Below are 19,825 nucleotides of genomic sequence, written 5' to 3'. Positions count from 1 at the left end.
TCCCGAATCCCACCCTCCAAATCGTGGAATCGACATCCCTCCTTCCTTCTGAATTTTCAACACACATTTCTAACATTATTAACATTTGATGCAAATTTCAAAATGTTTTACCCCACAATACAAGCTAAGAAGAAAACAAAGCATGGGGGGAGTTATTTGGAGAGTTTATAGATTACCTCTGTCGGATGAGACATGGTGGCAAAAGTACTTGAGATTAAATATTGAAGAGACTAATTTTGTTTTTGTGTTGAAGATTAAGAGACTGCTTGATGAATTGAGTATGGAGTATTGAAATTAATAGGCAAATTATGTTATTGTTATGAGAATTGAAGAGAGGGTTTGTTTGGATTCATTGATTGTGTTTTCCAACCATGCAACCAAGTTGAGTTGTATGAACTATTAATTGGAAACTTGTGGTAGCAACTACATACTGTTTTAAAGGCCTACTACCTAAGAATACATTTTCAGTATCCATTTCTCTTTTTAGGAAAAAAATATATTAGTTTAAATTGCTAGTGATGAAGATGAAGGTTCTTCGTTAAAGGGATAAGAATTTCTTAAAACCCATTTTCTTTTGCACTTAACATTCATTAATTTCAATTTTGCGTTTGGTTCCTACAGCATTTTTAGTTTCGATTCACTTATCATCTAAATCAAACATAATTATATTTTTATTTAATTAATAATTAATTCTGTCCTTTTATTTTATAAAATAAATATTTTATATTTTATATTTTATATTTAAATTAATGAAAATAGTTTATATTATAATGTTAGAATTTTTAAAAAATAAAAATAAATGAATTTGAACTAGAGATGCTCATAGGTCGGGTCGGGCTGAAACATGATATTAATATATTTTATGCTTGTCCAAACTCGACTCGAAATATGGGTCTAAAATTTTACCCAATCTCATCCGTATTTGCAAAAGACTAACCGAAGCTCGTTTTAGTCCCGCCCGTATTATTTTTAATTTTTTTTAAAAAAAAATTAATTTTATATTTAATAATTTTATTAAAATTTTTATATAATCATCTTAACATTATTTTAATGTTTACACTATAGTAATATCATATATTTAGTATGAGTTTATTTTTTTAATGTGTTTTAAATTACATAATATATGTAAAAATAACATAATATAAAATATTATAAACTTAAAAATTAGTCGGGCCGGGCCGAACTCAAGTCTTGAAGGTTCAAGCTCAAGCCTTGCCTATATTTAAAATGGGCCTAATTTTTTTACCCAAACATATTTTTCAAGCCTAATAGTTTTATTCAAACCTTCTCAATTTTCAAGCAGACCTTCGGGCCTAAATGGATAGTCTAATCCATGAACAAATCTATTTTGAACTCATAAAATTTGGTATGGTTTGATTTACATTAATGCTTTATGGAATTATATTTGATACATTGTCAATTTTATGAATTTCAGGCACCATTAATGAAGCATAATTGTCCATCGTATCAATGAGTTATATATATTTTTGAAAGATTTATGAATAAATACTATTAAATTTATTTAAATATAATTAAAAAAATTAATTTCAATTATTATTTTTCCATCCCTCTGACGAATCTAAACTTTTAAGATTCTGCAAAATCCTAGGGAAGAAACGAAACCATTGGCCTTCTTTTCTCACGGTAGGGATGAGACTGAAGGCATCAATGTAAAATTAGTTACAAAATTAGGCATCTATAGAAAAATATTATTACATTAAATTTATGGTCAAGATGTTTCTAAAGTTTGAACTTATATTTCCCTTTTAAAATACAGTGTATATTATTATTACATTTAATAGTTTGTGCGATAACAATTGATTTAGCAAACCTTTTGCCACTCAATTGATAGTCACATAAACTTTTTTGATGGACAGTAAAATTCACTTCAGTGAGATTAAAAGTAGTTATAACAATGAGTTTAAGTTTTAAGCCTATGTGTAATAACATAAATTTCACTTTGTAAACTTTAAAAAATGGACCTTGATATCAATAATTTTTTTTCATCATCGTATGTACTCAAAACATATAACTGAAACCAACATGATCTTTTTCTCTAGTGATTTCCATTGGTGAAATCATCACACCTGTTTTCATTTTAAGAATATTATCTCGTATGCTTTTTTTGACAAACCAATACTGCATTCCACCTGTTTTTAAGTCACTAATACGTTACACTATTTAAAAGTAATATAACACTCACAGAATTCTGTAAAAAGTGTCAAAAGTTTGAGACTGCATTTACCGTCATCAATACCTACATCTATTTTCATATCCACGACATTAATTCAAACAAAACACGTATGAATGTTGTGTCTTCTTCTCTTCTAAGAGTAGGAAGTTAAGATGCGTTTTTACTTTCTAAAAATAAAAAATAAGTACTTTGAATCTTTGGGATGTGGGCTTTACAACAAAGTCTAACAAATTGTTAGAGTTGGGAATATGATCTCAAGTTGAGGGTTAATCTTTATGAATACATGTGTGCTCAGTATTCAAATTGTAACAATAAACCCATAAATATATGTTTTTAAATAATAAATTTAAAAATTGTTGTGATTTTCTTCTCTCTTTTTTGTTTACTATCTTAAAAGTAAAATCTTCATGACCGAGTTTATTTTAAATGGAAATAAATCAGGTAAAGCTTTAATTTCAAAAAGATTCTCCAATATCCATATAGATTTTATTTGCAAGTTTAGACCAATGTTGAAAGATTGCCACTAGGTTCATCTATCTAACACATTAAACTTTCCGAAAAGCAAGGATTTGGAAAGAAAAATCAGTAAAAAAATTTTAATATTATTTTTAAAAGTGATGTGCTTTTGGATCAATATCAGCTCGACTTAATTCTTTTTCTAAACTGAGTTTTATTATTTTTATTTAAAATTTATTTATTTTGATAATTTATAATATAAAATAAATGAATAATTAGAATATATTCAGAAATAGGTTGACTTTAAAATTTTAAATAAATAAATTTTACGATAAATAAAAATTACTAGTAGTAAATATACTGATAAATAATAAAAATAAAAATTTATAATCCATAATATTTATTTTTTAAAATGTATGTAATAATAATATAATAAAATGGATATAATATTAAAAATATAAAATGGGAAAAAGAAAAGAACGAAAAAGAGGGGGAGAAGGAGGGGCTAGGTATAAATGGGGTTCCGTTATAAACGAGTGAATTTTGGTTATTATGAAATCTCATATTTCTCTTTTTCTGTTGTAAATAAATCAAAAATCACAAAACAAAACCCTAATTCTATCAATTCAGTTTGGGCCTCGAAATACATCTCTCTTCTTTTATCCCTTCGCATCTAACTCTCTCAACCTTCGATCCTTCAATCTCGATCGTTGGATCCATCTTTTTCCTTCCATTCAACCCAGGTATCTCGATTCTTCTCATTTCTCTCTTTGATTTCTTCCCTTCGTTTTTCCTTTTTTTTTTCATTTTCATTTTTATTTTTTGGATTTCATTATTCCTTTTTAGGATTTTTTTTGCTTGATTGATCGTGTCGGTGAATCCTTCTGTATATGTTTAGAGTTTCTATTGAATCTGCATTGTTCTGTTGAAAGAATCGTGAATTTCTTCTACCAGGGGTGCTATGATCATTTATCGATCGAATTGGCTTCTTGAAATCTTGTTCTTGTCTTGAGGAAAAATACTCGGTTGAAATATGACTTCCAGATGTATACGTTATTATTCAGGGAAATGGAAATCCAAAATTTTCTTTATTCTTTTTTAGCCCCAAATTTGGGCTTTTTAGATTTTTTTTCTTCTTTTTTTGCAACGATGGAGGCTTGTGTTATAGTCCCTTGTAAATTTGGCTGTGGCGGAATAGATTTCTTTGTGATCGAAATTCAGAAAACACGGGGTGCTAGCCTGCAATTGATCTTATCTTTGAACTCCTTGTTTGGGTGAAATTTAACTTTTCTGTTCTCCTCGTTGAATTTTTTTTTCTTTTTGTCCCCGTTTTTGGATTAGAGAATTAGTCATCTGTAGGAAGGCTTTGTGATGTTATCTGATTCATATCTCTGGATTCTGCTATTTGCTTTAAAGAATTGTGAATGCAAGAATCTTGGGAAACTGTGTTTGGAGAGTGTTATATGGGTTAGGATTTAGTTAGTTTTCTCAAAAATAGTCTGGCTATCATTAAATATTTGCGAGGATAAAATTTATTTGCTTCCTTTTTTTATAATATATTAAAAAGTGGAAGGAAAAGAGCCTCCAGAAGCTAGATTTGCCTACCAAAGTTTTTTTCTCCTGTATCTTGTTTCTTACTATTAATGTTTATACCTGCATTCATTATGGCTTAAAATTTTTATAACTTTTTTTCTGAATGGAGAGTCTCTATGCAAGAGAAGAATATGTCAATTTTTTTCATTCTATTGTAAAATCCAGTTAGATTCTATCTGGAAAGTTCAAGCATGGTGAGGAAGCTTTATACAGAGACTATTTTCAGTGTTATTGGTAAGCACAAGATCGACAAATATGGAAGCTGTCAACTTCGAAACTTAGACCAATAGAAGTTTTTATTAATTTTTTGTATCATGTATTGGTCTTGATATGCAAGAGTGACGCACTAGCTGTAACATTTATGGTGTTGGAATGAACTTGGCTATCAGTTCAATAAATTTTATTTTTTCTGCCAAACAATGAAGTTAAAGTTTCCTATTGAAGACCGAGGATAAAAAATTCCTATATACATATAGCTGGAACTTTGTGTTATGGTCAGAGGAGTAACTTATTGCATAAGCTCGAGCAATTCCCTGAATGCATCTGTAAGAAGAAACCATGTTTTGAAGGGTTTTTGAAAAGTCTTTTCCATTGTTATTTTTCGTTCTTTTAATTGCTTTTTTAATTGATTATAAAATTGTAACTATTTTCATGTTCTGAGAAGGGAATTTTTCTTGAGACTGTCTTGGGAGTTTGGTACTCTGTTAATATGGTGTACTTCCATTGATACTCTGTTAATTTGTTCTGTGAAGGGAATTTTGCACATTCAGGAAACATGTTCACTCAGTGTGTAGTTCTCAAGATTTATTTTGATTTGCTTTCTTGAACTGAATACCAGTTATACACTTGTGGTCCAGGCACAATATTGTAAATTTTGGTCACAGCTGACTAGCATCCTTGAGTCAATTTTTCACTTGGAGCTTTTGGATCTCAGCACATATTTTTTATTGTGAAAAGCATCTGGGTTTGTTTATTTTGTAAAAAATAATTGCGAGAATTAAACTGTTATTTATCTTTACTTTTCATTGTTTTCAACTTTATATAGACCATTTTGGTGACATGCCAGAAAAATGAGATGACCACTGCTCTTACTGTTTGGAGTATTGACTGCTTATCTCTTTCTGTGCATCATTGATTTTGTAAAGTATTGTCTTAAATCTTTCAGGACTATATTTGGTGACAGCAATGTCTCCTGCATCCAAGTCGAAGTCCAAAGATAAAAAATCCAGCAAGGACTCTCAGAAGGCTTCTGCAAGGCCTTCTGGACCTGCTAATGCAGCTAGTGGTGCTCCAGCTAGTGCTTACAATCCACTTTTGGGAACATTCCATACCATTGAAACAGCACCATCATCATCTGCTTCACCTCTTCAGAGCAATGGTCGTTTCCGAAACATAGAAGACACAGATGAGCATTTGGGAGGCTCACTTGGAGCTGGGATTGAGTTTGATTCAATATCTAATAATGGTAGCTGGTCGGGTGAATCAGAAGAGCACAAAGAGAAAACTTCAAATCTTCCCGTCCGGCCGGAAATAATACCAGGAGCTGACAATGATAAGCGAGAAAAAATTCGTCAAAAGAATGAGAGGAAACATCAGCGTCAGAAGGAGAGGCGAGCTCAGGAGTTGCACGAGCGATGCAATGGCTATCTTATGTCAAGAAAGCTTGAAGCACTTGCTCAGCAGCTTGTAGCAATGGGATTTTCTCATGATCGGGCTACAATGGCTCTTATTTTCAATGAAGGCAAAGTGGAGGAATCTGTGGCGTGGCTTTTTGAAGGAAGTGAAGAAGAAGCAGTTAAGCATAAGGAATCAACTATTGGTGGTGGGAACTTAAAAATTGACATATCAGAAGAGCTTGCACGAATTGCTGACATGGAAATCAGATACAAGTGCACAAAGCAGGAGGTTGAAAGAGCAGTTGTTGCTGCTGAAGGCGATCTTGAGAAAGCGGCAGAATCCTTAAGATCTTCAAAGCAGGACCCACCTGCTCCAGCAAAGCCGGAAGAAACTTGTGATCCTGCTGGTACCAACAAGGTATCAGTGGCAGGTAGTCAGAACATATCTGGAAGGCCACAACCAAAACCAAACCTTTCTCCTGCAATACAGCAAAGAAGGGATGAGAAAGATTTTAACTATGTAAAATCCACAGTTCCGGTGGGAGTTTCTTCAGAAATAGTGAGCAAAAGTTTCCAGCCATTGAAGAGAATACAGCCGAGGTTGGAATGGGCAAAACCCCAACAAAGTGCAGTGCCAGCTGAGAAAAGGTGGCCAAGTTCTGGATCGAATCCTTCAGTTTCTTATTCCCTGGCATCACCTTTGCAGGCCTCACCTCCGCTAGCAAAGACAGAAAGCCGTAATGTGGCTGTTGGAAGTGATTATAAGAAACTTCAGCCCTCAATTAGGGAACCAGTTATGATGATGCAGCGGCCTCAATCTGTAAATACAAAGCAGGTTCCAGCTACTTGTATAAGCTCATCTCCTCCTGGAACGACCCCCTTTTTGTATCCAAGCAGTAGTGTTGAAATTACAAAGTCTAATGGCTTTATGCCCCATATTGCAAGTGCTAGAGGCCTTAGTTCCAACAGCTTGAGTTCAAATCCGATGCATCCCCAGCTTTACTATCCACAGCAGCAACAGTTCTCAAGCAGCAGTAGTCCAGGAGATTCACCTGGAACTAGCAGAGGAAATGGTCTATGGAGTAGAACAGGTGGATCACCAACACTCGCGGCTGCATCGTCACTTGGACTTTTCACTGGTTCAGGTTCTACCAATTCATCAGGAGCCTCTTCTCCGGTTGACTGGAGCAGTGGTAGCTCGATGGCTCAGTTGGATTATACCAATATTGATTGGAGCTTGGATCGCACATCTCCGAGACCTGGTGGGATATGGCTAGGACCAACATCTCCAATGAAGAGCAGTCACCTTTATTATCGTAATACAAATGGACTGAGTGTTAAACCAGGAATGAGATTGACGCCTAATGTGAGTGCTGTAGCAATTGCGGGTTTACAGGATGGTGGAGTGGCTGCAGCAGAAGCTTCTTCAACTTCGGTGTCCCATGAGTGGACTTCACCATTTGAAGGGAAAGATCTTTTTAGCTTACCCAGGCAGTATGTTTCTTCTCCCACTCTCTAGGGTCGGTGGGGAAAAGATTTTATGAAATAAAAATGAAAGAATGAAAAAGACAAAATGTGTTTGGATTTGATGTTAGTGTTGGTTCTTGTGATGCTAATGTGTTGATGATTGCTGGTGAATATCATTTTAGTTAAAACAAAAAAGGAAAAAGAAAGAAAACGTCACAGTGTACTCTCTGTTCTGCACTACTTCAACCACCATCATTGCTTATTTTGCTCGTTGGGTAGCAAAATCTTCCTTTGATTCTACTCCTTTTGTTGAATGCCTCCAGGGACCCACAAACAATAGTTGAATAAGTTAATGGTTTTCTTCGTTTAGGTGAAAAAACCCATTCAAATAAAGATACCAAACAATTACCCTAGTGATATTTAATCTCATCAAATCATTTGAATGCCATGTCCAAAACAGCATTGAGTTTTCACTTTGCAGCTTATCGAATCAAATAGGTGTGTTACAACCAAAATAAAAAGAAAATAATTTGAAACTGAGCATGTTTTTCTTTATAAAATAGTATTCAAATAACACCAAACACCAAATCTAAAGGATTGTCTGTATATTTTCCCTTTACATGCAAAAAATCGCGATGATTTCCAGAAAATGCACATAAAATATTGAAAGACGTGCTGTACAATATTGTACCTCCCAGACATCAAAACCGCAGTGTGTCGTCCACAGCCAGCTGCAGTTACTTGCTGCTTTAGCTGTTTCAGAGATGGCAGTACTTAAAAGGCAGCAGATTCTGCAAATAATACATAAGAGAGATCCATGTAAGGCAACCCATCTCTCATTCTGCAGTCCGCATACCCCATTTTCACTTCCACTGCGAATAAGCATATTCAAACTCAGTCGATACTAAGTAAATTCCGAATTTGGAGTAACCCGCAAGGATATTTTGGCGTACAAACAGTGATTTGTACTAATATTTAACCAAAAATCATCCTCCTACAAAGTCAGGTCAGTTCATCAGCCTAAATATACGTCTCCTACAAAGTCAAAGATGCAGAGCAACCAGAACTACTCTTAGCTATAAGCTACTACAACCAATAAAAGCAGAACGTATTCTTTTCACCAGTACCCTAATACATTACCTTGTAATATCAGCTTTGAACATGCCTTGGCCTCCTCAAGCTTTATAAGAACCGCTGGAAGGTGAAGGTTCAATGGAATAGGAAGGCATACAATTGAGCAACCTGGGCATGTGTGTTAAAAAATCAACCAAATAATACTATGTCATCAATTGAAATAATAGGAATACAAGGAATGGAAGGCAGATACATGATATATATCCCACAAAAGAAAATACTTTTACATATATAGAAATAAAATCCTTTAACATAAAACCAAATTATTCTCCAATTTTAGTATAGCAAAAGAATTGATTATGGATATTATTCAATCTTAAATTTAGAAAGGTAAAACCCAACAACATATAAATACTAAATATACATCCTAGTTTGAAGCGAACAACTACTATTTTAATAACAAACAGTAAACATATTCCTTTTATTAGTATTTTCTTGACAATTGTATTGAATAGGAGGATAATTAAATTATTACACATGTACAATAAAGTATTAGGGTTAGCAACATATATGTAGGCATAAATGTACAATAATAACACAATTGTATAAATTAAACATACCCATGAATGAACATTCTATACATTTTATAAAAAAATTTGCTACCCTAATGTACTAGGATCACACACGATGCTAGCATTAATGTCATATTATAAGATCTACCTTTTAGATCGGCTGCAACATAATGGCTTGCATATTCAGCTTCCATCATGCTGATTTTCCACTCCAAATTAATGCCAATATTTTGGGAAGCGGATGCAGGAACAGGGTGCATTCATGGCGCAAATTTTCCATCTTGGAACCTTTAACTATTGGGATATAAGTTGCTAAGCATGTTGGAGACATTTATCCCTTGTGCATTATAATAGTTCAACAGCCACAAAATGGTAGATTGGTTGATCTCAGTCTCAGTAGAATTCAAGAAAGTTGAGCATGTGTTTTTACTTTTCAGTTTCTCTGCAAACTCAGTTATGCTGTCAAATAGCATAGAGGCATTGGACGCAGCCCATGTAGCCAAAGCAGCTGCAGCAAAGTCCTGGAAGAAATTATTAGGCAATGACATGATTGTGCCGACAAGAGCTGATGTGGGTGCACAAGAACTGCAGAGAGTTAGAAGGCCTCCAGCTGCTATAGCACTAAGGTTTACATCTATTTTCCCAGAGCAAAAAAATTCTAAAATGATCTTCTCAACTTGAACCTCAGACACTGGAAGCTCGGATCTGATCAAGCCCCAGAGTTTATGCTGCTCCACAGAGTTCCAATTGAGAGAGTTCTTAATTAAATGGAAAACAAGTTTATGATTGTCTCCAAATAAAGAGAACTTCTTCAAGCCAATTTGAAACTGCATCTCTGTAAGATCTACATAATCCAATTTTTCTATGAGCAATCTGATAATGTCTTCCTCACAGATGGATAAATCTGAAAGATAGCAAAAGATGTTGCAGAATAAGTTTTTCATTCTTATTCTTTTCCAATCAGAACAGTCCTTTAAGTCAGAAAATAGGAGCTTTGATAGAGAGGTATCTGATTCTTTTTGTGACATAACTCTTGAGGATGAAAGGAAATGCCTGTAAGCGGTAAAGGCACTATCAACCAAGTTAGCAATCGCCTTCTCATCCATTTCAGAAACAGAAACAAAGTTTTCAGAGGAATCTCCTTTTCTTTTGTTCAGAAAATTAAAATATCCATCAAAATGATATTCCAACAATGGCATCCTTGACTCCCTCACTTTAGCCACAGCAACTGAATTTTCCAAACAACCTGCTGCATATGCCTCATGTGCTAGTCTTAAAGCATATGACAGTAAACGCGCTCCTACTGGAAAACCATTCCTTGCCCAGAGCAAAAGCATTTCTTGTATTCTTTCATTCAGAGAAAAGATGAAGGTGCGGATAATTACTGCAGTGGCAGAACCAATTTCATCATCGCACTCAACAATACCTGCAAGACTACCAAGCGAAGTAAAGAGTCGGTATCCATTTGACTCAAATTCCTTTGTGATCTTAGATAATAGATCCTCCGAGCAAATCGAATTACTAGTTTTTCTTTGATTACATTGATTCACAATTGAAAAAAGAATTGCCTCCAAAGTTTGTAACCCCCTCTCATATGATTCCTTGATAATATCTCCAATACTTTCAACTAATCTCTCAATAGAATCTACTTCATTGCCACCAGGAACAACCACAACTCTGGTGCTTAATCCATCATCCCCTTCACTTGTAAGTTGCTCTTGTGTGGATTGGGTAGAGTTTCCCATACATGACATGTCAGGCAATCTCAAGGACTGCGTGGAGTGGCCAGGCAGATCAACTGGAAGCAAATCTCTAGGAACTTTACCTTGATCATTTAACAATAAATTTTGAAGCCTTTCTCTTATAAAAGGAGAAAGTACATCGCAACGGGTCAAAACATCCAATGAGTGTACCACTCCTTTTTGAACAAGTGAGTTAAAAGCTGATGAAACACCCCTGAGAATAATGGTTTTACGGTCCAAATCATAATTGTCCACAAGAAGAAGTAAAAATTCAAGAAGGGAGTGAGTGAAGTTAACATATTTAGGCAAGGAGCAGACCATCAATAGCATTGCAGGCTCAATATTCATAATATTATCCACCTTTTCATTGAAAAAAAGCCAGTCGTAAAACAATGCCAACCTCCCATTAGCTTCAATATATTTCTTCTTACAACACGTTAGTAGCCAACCAATAACAGCCCATCTAGGAATAATGTTTGACTGAATAATTCCATTAGAAGGGTGGTGTGCACAACATATGAACCGCACAATATCAACAATAAGACTCTCTCTCTCTGGCCCTAAAAGAAATTTCTTCTCAAACCATATCTGATATCGTTTCTGGTTGCCGAGCATCACATGTGTGAGTAAAAACCGCAATTGTGTTTCCATTTCAGGTGTGATTCGCAGTAAAAAGTAACGAGTCGAAGTCCTTATGCAATACAACTGTGAAATATCCAAATACTCAGCAGTTCTAAACTCACTTGGTTTCAAAACCAGATCCTTCCATATAGATTTAAACTCAGGTACATGAAACAAATCTTGTAATAACCGAACAAGATCCCTTCCTATCTTCAAACAAAGTTGAAACTGATCCCTCAACATTTTGACACAAAACTCGATCTCCATCTGCCTCAACATCTCTAGTTTCAGATTATTCGATACCCTACAATGATCAGCTAATAAACGAAGAAATGTATATAGTGCACTGGTCAAAACTACAGGCTTTTCTTGCAACAAACAATCCCATTTACTTAAACAAAGACTCACTAACTCGAAACATAACCAAAGATTCCCATCACTAAAATCACCACCAACAATTTGCCTCATTAAACACACTAACAAACTATCAATTCCTGTAGCGGAAACATCAATCATTTCTTTAGTAACCCAAATTAATTGTTCCTTTACCGAATCAACAAGCTTTCCATACAATTCATTAACAATTCCAACAAGTAAACTTAAAAACAGCTTATACCCATCAATGACAATAGCATGTAAGTGCTTAATATGAATTTTGGCGAAATGGGGTTCGATTAAAACACCATAGAGAATAGCTTGATTAAGTAGAGTGTATTCTTGGGGATCTGGGATAGTTAACGAAAATGGGGGTCTTAATTTCGATTGAAGAAGGTCAAAAGCTTGCCTTAGAGAGATTTCTAGCTGATTGTGAGCTTCATAGGATGAGACGCTAATCAGTTGCGAAGCCATTAAGAGTAGTTTTCATTACCTTATGGGGCTGCCACAGGGATACTCTGTTAAATCCCGAAGTGGGCTTTTTGCCGCTGCTTAGAAGCTACACCAGGAATAGGAAGTTCTGATAGAATATTAAAAAATATATATATACAGGAGAAAGATAGAGGGAAAGAGAGAGACGGTGAGAAAGTAGTGCAAGGGACACGCTTGACAGCTATGAAACACGTACACGTCCTCCTTGTACCGATGTCCAACACTGACACGCGGCGAATCCGATATCTGAAGCTTCAGCACTGCTACTGGATATGATTCTCAAACTCCAGAAGAAGGGGAAAAAAGGGAGTCGAAGAAGAACTGAAGTAGCGGCAGCAGAAAAATAGTGACCGGCAAAAAATACGAAAAAACAAGAACGACAAAAGTAGGGTATTTGGGCCTTGTCCCACTACCTACAAATGCAATAACAAAATTTAACCAAAATCATTTATCAGATTGAAAACTCGAAATTTACGATAACACTGATAATTAGAATTTATTAAATTTTAAAATGAATATTATTTAATCTAATTCTTTTATAAAAATATATCATTATGTCAATAATTTTTATTATAATTGATTTAGTTATAAATTATAAATATATACACCATTTTATTTTATTTTGTAATATTAAGTCTTTATATACGATTTTAATAACCAATATTAAAAATATAAATATGTGCTTCAAGTTTCATGCATTCAATCTTTTAATTATTAAAATTAAATTTCATATATAATATATATTAAATGTTTTTAATAGATAAATGAGAAATATATTAAAGATATTAATGAAATCATACCAATTAATTTATTAATTTAGTTACTAATTATATATTCTTCTTTTTCATTTTGTAGGAGCCTAATTTTTAATACAACTTTTCTTTACATTATCTTTTGTTTAATAACTTAACTTTCATTTCTTTCCCTCTTTTAATCTTTAAATTGTATTGTAACTGTTTTTTAAGAGTAAAGCTAAAATCAGAATTAGAGTAATATCAAATTATTCAAGTTTATTTTAAATATCATTTTTGGTCTTAATTTATATACATTATAATTTAAACTATCATCATTATAAAATTAAACATTTATATTATTTTTACTTATGAAATGTTACAAATTTTCTATCAAATTTTAATATTTTAATTAATATATACAACCAATCAATGCATCGCATGGAAAAAACATAATATTTCAACATTGAATCAATGCCTCTTTGATAAAATTAAATAAAGTTTTAATTATTTGTAAATAAATAAAAAAGATTTGAAATAGCTTGTGGAATAAAACAAAAAAGTACCTTATCAATCTATTAAATACTCACATTTAATTTAATTGAAATTGATAATAAAAATTTGCAACCTTCCAAAAAAGAAGACTGAATTTACGGATAAATATTTTTTCCCTCCGAGTGCACCATGAAAAGAGTAACCTCCGTTTCCAATGCAAATTACCCAGATGCTTTTATAATTCCAAGGTTTTTTTTCCCTTTTATTGTTTACATTATATTCCAACCTTTAGGGTAAAAGTCCTATAAATAAATTCAACAGCTTTAGGAAAACAAAGATGAGAAATGCATATGATCCAATTTTTAATAGCTATGAAAAAATGGAGGAAAAAAGAGAGTAAAATAATTAATTTCCAAAAGCAATGTTTATAGTTCCAAATACATTGTGATTTGTGTCAAATGAAAGTAGTTTTGTTTAAGAGGTTAAGTATTATTATTTCTTGCTTAATTCCAAAACCTGATACAAAGGTTTAGCAGTAGAACAAAAAGTTAGCCAAGATTGACCTTAAAAGTGAACACTATATCCTTCTCAAAGCTAAAATAAAATGGTTTCAGTGTAAGGGTTTCTGCTTCTAACTCATTCAACCTTCTTGCTGGATTTGTCATCACTACCGTCTTCAGACGTAACCGCAGTCTTCAACTCGTCAAACTCCAATAACTGCACATCATGTTAGCTCCTATTAACCATATTGTAATCCAAATACAAATACAGACCATAATCATTTCATTGATCATATTCAAAGCTGAATAGTGAAATTTATCATATACCATAACCGAACTATAATCATTATTTAGGATCACAATTAATCCAACATTCTCCAGGTTTTTGTTTGTATCAAGCATAAGGTCCTCCTGTACCTCCATGGGCATTGGGTTCATTTTCTTAATTTTTACCAAGACTTGGACATGATTCATTTCATAAACATTAGACCCGATTCTCAAATGCAAAATCCTACTTGTTGCTAGTCCTTGAAAAACGGGACAATGTAACAAACAAATTTTAACAAGGATCCATCTCCTATATAGAATTTTATGTAAAAAGACAATCGCAAAAGAAATTGAATTAAAATTTCCATGCCAAGCAAATAATGCTAGAGAGAATCAAACAAGGGTGGAGAACAAACCGGTTTGACATCTCCATTCCATACACAGTGAGCAGCCAAGAATCCAATAACAGCCGGTACAATATACAAAAGTGCAGGCTGAAAGCACAATATACACAGAAGATTATCCAAATGATAAACCTTTCACCCAATACAGCCGTGCATGCATTAGCAGGACAAGATAAAACAGAGGATCAATGAATAGTTTACCTGTGCAGCTTGAAACCAGTTCATGACAACAATTGTAAGGACCAATCCTACTGTGTATCCCAAAAATGCACTCTTAAAATATTGGCTCCCTTTCCCTCTAGATACATCAAATCTTAATGCTAGGGCTACAAAAATGCCTGCAACGGAGAAATAAACCAATATAAAAAGACAGAATATTGATCATACCATACTCTGTTTCTCATAAAAATGTACATAATACTATGAGAACAAAGTTTTTAACGTTAAAAGGAATAATGATCAATCAAATTGGAATTAAAAGGGAGAAGAATTATTTTTAACCAAGTCCTAAATACGCGGTCAAATCATATTTCACTCAAGAATCAATAGCATGAGAAAAACACCATCAGCTGATAATATCACTGCACGTGAATCTTTGTCATCTGTCCTAACAGCCGTGATGATAGAGCCATTGTTTTTAAAAACAAAAAACAAAAAACTCCATAATCAAACAAAATAAGTCAAATCAGCTAACAGAAGTAAATGAGATCATACTCTAGAAACAGAATGCTGTGTTAAATAGAATTCAAGCATATCTGTGAACTTTTTTTAAATGTAATTTAACAGGCTCTGCCCGAGGTTAAAAGATCAGTAATCTTTAAAATTTCGATGCATATCAAATGAAATATAGAGTTGTCAAAGACAAACGCATCACAACAAAATACAATTAGGAAAGGAATCGGTCATTTAGATGTTTCCTGTTTCAAAATTCAAGATCTTAGAATACTTCTTTCTTTAGTAAGAATAACTGCATAATAAAACAAGAAACACATAGCTGCAGCCCAGGTCATAAAAACAGCATGCATTAGACCTCCCAACTAAAACCAGATTTAAAACATACCAGGAATTACAATGTCACCAAGTCCAAGCATGGAAAATGGTCGTGCAGAGTCTGCTGTTGGGAACAAAAGCTGCAGAATGGTATTAAAGAAATCAGATCACCACGGCTAACAAATTTAATAATAAATTGAAAATATGAAGTACATATGTTGAAAAAAAGCTAACCAGGCTAAGTATTTTTAAATAAATAAAAGAACAGACCTTTATAGGAGCATCAAAAGACTTCGCCACACTGACCATCACAGGAGTGAAAAAAACCCAGAAAATGTCATATACAAAAAGCCCAGCCTGCACAGCATAAAGAATGAAAAATTTATACCAAACAAAACATAGCTGAACATGAGAAGGCAAGTAAATAAGTAGTCAAATATAGCTTTGCAATTTGGCTAACCAGCAAAAGATAGCATTAAAGTTTGGCTAACCAGAGCAAATTAATAATACACTCAAAGAAAGAAATTGTCAGCTTTAAATGTGAAATAGAAGCTGCAAGGAACAATTCAAGTCTCCATCAGAACAGTTTGCTAAGAAAGGAAAGTGGGTCTATAGATCAAAACCTTAAGAATAAACTATAAACGAGTTGTTTTTATTCAAAAGTCAAGATCAGCTAAAAAATGCAAGTGGCTTTTCTTTTCAAATTATCAAGCTAACTTATATTACTAACATGGAATAAATACATCCCATGAATAATCAACTAAAACCGCAAATCCACTTCTTACCAAGAGAATGGCACCAGTCTTAAAGGATCCAAGAGAAAGCATTTCAATTCCCTGCAAAAACCAACAATAGAAACCTTCAGACAGAGCCTAGCTAATATGTGTATTCCACTTGACAAAAACAGCCATAAACCACAATAAACGGGAGGAAAAAAGCAACAAGGTGGTGAAATATAGACAAATGAGAAATCACAGTGTCTTCATAAAATTATTAGAAGATTAAGAAAAAGAATACTTTCATAATGTTAGAACTGCTCAACTAAAACCCTAGCCACAAATTTGACGGCATCAACAATATACTGATGTAAACTATTTCATAGGCAAAATCTAAAGAGATTTGCCAGACCGAAGCATATGATGAATCGAGGCCTGTTAGACAATTTAAAACGCAACGGAAAAGGAACAGATTTTTCCTTTTTGTAATATGCTGATGCTCATACAGACGTACTTTTTGGCTAACAGAAATATTTCAGCGTATGATTTGTGACACAAAATATACCTAAAATTATTGTTTTGTCTGGGTCTCATGGAAAAATCATAGAAAAGGAATTAGATATCAAGCACCAAATTAACTTATTGGCAAATAGCATAGTCAATAAAATAGGAATTTCAGTCAAACCTGAATGCAGAAAGCAAGACCCAGAATATTATTAGCCAGCCAATGCTTCTGCGAGGCATACCATGCACAGAAAAAGGTTCCAGGGATTGCAGCTATGATCTGAGATCTTGTGAACTCAATCTCAAAAGCTGTTTAAGAATGTTTAAGAAAGGTGTAAGGAAATATATCACTCTGCAGTCTGCATAATGCAATCAAGGTATTACCAACTAGATCAAATAAGAATTTTAAGGAGTCAATCATGGACATAAACCAGAGATTGATGAACTAAACTTTAAACAGGAAAAATAACACCTTAAACTCAGAAATCTTCCGAAGAAGTTAGCATTCAACATATTCCAGTGAGCAGACCTGCCAACTTTATGCATCAAAAAAACCAGAGTGCTCAAAAACCTGACAATCAGAGAATTAATTCCATTTTGGATCTATGGAAATTCCAAGAGCCAATCCTTGAACAAAATTGAGCCAGAGCTTAAAAAGGCTGGATAACTTAAATGCACCAAGCAATCCTTTCTAATCAAATATCAAAGATGCATGCCTTGATAAAAGATGCCATAGTCAAACTAAAGTAGAGATGTCATAAGGAGATGTGGTTAAAGCAGCAGTTATAACAAAAGTACGAATCAGAAGAAAGGAAGATTATATACAGTTCAAAACTCAAACAAATCCTCTAACAAATAAAATTGAATATATAAACTTCAAAAATTAATAAAAGAAAGGACCTACAGCGGAAGAATGGAAAACGCCAAATGATATGGTCCTCATTCCAATGCTTTGGCAAGAAGTGTTTTAATGCAGGCAATATTGTTGCCCTGAAAACAATGGCAGAAAGAATATATAAGATGATAACACAAACAAATATGACATCAGGTGAATTAATTGTATTAAGGTAAAATTTAGTATCAAGTCTGTATGGAAAGAACATACGAAAGAGCAATGATTCCAAGCACAAAGAAATAGCATGTCAAGACAGCATTAACCAAGTCTTTCGATAAGAACTTGAACAGCAAGAAAAGTGATAACAACATTGCACTCCCAACAAATGGAAAACGCATAGCATGCTCCTTAGACATTGTCTCCTGTATGACAGACACATTGTCAGCCAATTTTAATCTACAGAACTGAATGACAAACAAGAAGGCGAAGAGTTAATTTAAATGCTATCATACTCACTGATGGGGGAGTTGGCTTGACAGAACGATAGCAGCCCACATATACTGCAAGGCATGCAGTCAAAATAACATTCAAATTAGGATCTACCTTCATGACAAGTGGTGCCAATGTCAACCCTGCATTTAGCAAATCAAGGATGCTACATTAGAAAGAGTCCAGCTTCTTAAGCGCACATGTGGCACCTTAGAGATCTCACATCTAACAGTGACTCATAATAAGAGCATCCTTAGTTCCACATATTCTCTAAAAAAATCAGCCATATCCAAGTATGTATTCACTCACCAGTATATTAAGCAAGATTCATGAGGTCTAAAATTAATATATTCAAAGATACGTAACAATGCATCTGAACTGAGAAAGGTGGGGATATGCAACGCAAAGTGCATTCACTGATTGCTGCTTTTGCCTATTAGTTTTTGGTTCATAAAAAGTTGCTAAAAGGAAATGAAAGTGTAAAGAAAAAAAAACCCTATTTGATTAAAAAAAGCAGATGATAAAATGTAACACAAGTTATAACATGATTGTTTCATTATAAAATCAAACACAAGAATTTTGTTTACTAATTATTAAAAACAAACAGATTTTGTGTCCAAGGCAGCAATCAAACAGAACATAAGATTTCAGTTCTTTTTAAAGTTTTTCTTTTCCTTGTTTCAGAACTGCAAAGATTTGGGTGAAACGAAATGTAATCCCTTTAAATTCTCCACATATAATGCATAACTTTATAAATAAACCAACGATCATTCATGCCAAATAACAAAGCTACCCCGTCCTACCCTTACACATTCCCAAATTTCACCCTCAAATCATTCTTTCCTATCAGTTCTCATATTTTCTTTGCAACTAGAACCAGAAGATACATTAACTAACTAAATCCTCCCAGCTAGTACAAAACTAAATTAAACAACTGAATAAACTGAGCAGAAATTATCCTAAAAAGACAAGAATTCTTTCAAATGCAAACCCAAAATGTAAATAATAAACTAAAATTAATCAAGAGTACATCAAAAAAAAGGCAAACCTGCTAAAGCCAAATTGGCGAGTCTTTCAGTGTTCTTCATCGTTGTCGTTTATTTTTAAATATAACAGCAACGAAGAATCGACCCTCTTTCTACCTACAACAAGAAGGAAAAATTTATAATAAAATAAACCGAAACAATTTAATCAATTAACAGGGATTGGAAATCAAGATTCAAATGGATTTCCTAGTAAAATTAGGGATTAGAACCTTCGATCTTGTTCTCCTTTCTTTCTCTCTGTAACGGTCGGTGGAGTTTTACAGATCGGAGAAAAAAATATATTTGTCTTAATTCTTTCTCTCAGAAGAAATCTTTATAGATTTTTTTTCTTTTTTCTTTTATAAAGGTGAGTCTTTTTATTTTTCACTCAAAGCTGGAGTAAATTTGTTGCTAAATTCCATGGTGCTGTCATTTTGAATGTTGTGACAGCCAATGGAAAATGAAGATGTGGCTTGAAATTTTGAAAAATGGGATTTTGCGGGTATTAGATCGACACGTGGCGCGATATGATTGGATTTGGTAGTGTCATTGGTGCATTGCTGTTACAGTCAATCTTTGTTAATTAATATTGGAGAGTGAAAAAACTGAAAATGCACCGCATCAAGTCATAAAGAAGTTGGCACTGGAATGAGGTGCCATCACCAAT

The 19,825-nt window shown here is 33.6% G+C and overlaps 3 protein-coding genes across 7 annotated transcripts; 1 reads left to right on the top strand and 2 right to left on the bottom strand.

Moving 5' to 3' along the window:
- The first annotated feature begins 5,428 nt into the window (after positions 1-5,428).
- On the top strand, positions 5,429-7,453 carry LOC105768724 (hypothetical protein). The gene has a single exon (XM_012588848.2). It carries the CDS (start codon positions 5,429-5,431, stop codon positions 7,376-7,378), a length of 1,950 nt encoding a protein of 649 aa, XP_012444302.1. The 3' UTR covers positions 7,379-7,453.
- Positions 7,454-7,852: 399 nt separating this feature from the next.
- Positions 7,853-12,571, bottom strand: LOC105768723 (uncharacterized). 5 transcript variants are annotated; one of them, XM_012588842.2, is made up of 3 exons: positions 9,121-12,571; positions 8,467-8,568; positions 7,853-8,361 (listed from the first exon to the last, which is right to left on the bottom strand). In XM_012588842.2, the coding sequence occupies exon 1, from the start codon at positions 12,182-12,184 to the stop codon at positions 9,263-9,265; it is 2,922 nt and encodes a 973-aa protein (XP_012444296.1). In that variant the 5' UTR covers positions 12,185-12,571; the 3' UTR covers positions 7,853-8,361; positions 8,467-8,568; positions 9,121-9,262. The 5 variants fall into 5 exon arrangements, with proteins under 5 accessions (XP_012444296.1, XP_012444297.1, XP_012444300.1 ...); XM_012588843.2 differs by having other exon boundaries at positions 7,853-8,320; XM_012588846.2 differs by having other exon boundaries at positions 7,853-8,198.
- Positions 12,572-13,808: 1,237 nt separating this feature from the next.
- On the bottom strand, positions 13,809-19,543 carry LOC105770006 (signal peptide peptidase). Its single transcript, XM_012591031.2, has 12 exons — positions 19,389-19,543; positions 19,182-19,275; positions 18,161-18,276; positions 17,915-18,066; positions 17,714-17,799; positions 16,991-17,118; positions 16,375-16,425; positions 15,860-15,946; positions 15,660-15,729; positions 14,801-14,937; positions 14,612-14,689; positions 13,809-14,145 (listed from the first exon to the last, which is right to left on the bottom strand). The coding sequence occupies exons 2-12, from the start codon at positions 19,219-19,221 to the stop codon at positions 14,065-14,067; spliced, it is 1,026 nt and encodes a 341-aa protein (XP_012446485.1). The 5' UTR covers positions 19,222-19,275; positions 19,389-19,543; the 3' UTR covers positions 13,809-14,064.
- Positions 19,544-19,825: the final 282 nt, after the last annotated feature.

Source organism: Gossypium raimondii, chromosome 5 (genome assembly GCF_025698545.1).
Source record: "Gossypium raimondii isolate GPD5lz chromosome 5, ASM2569854v1, whole genome shotgun sequence".
NCBI classification, from domain to species: Eukaryota; Viridiplantae; Streptophyta; class Magnoliopsida; order Malvales; family Malvaceae; genus Gossypium; species Gossypium raimondii.
The sequence above is the reverse complement of the archived record's forward strand: the minus strand, read 5'-3'. Positions and strand labels throughout refer to the sequence as shown.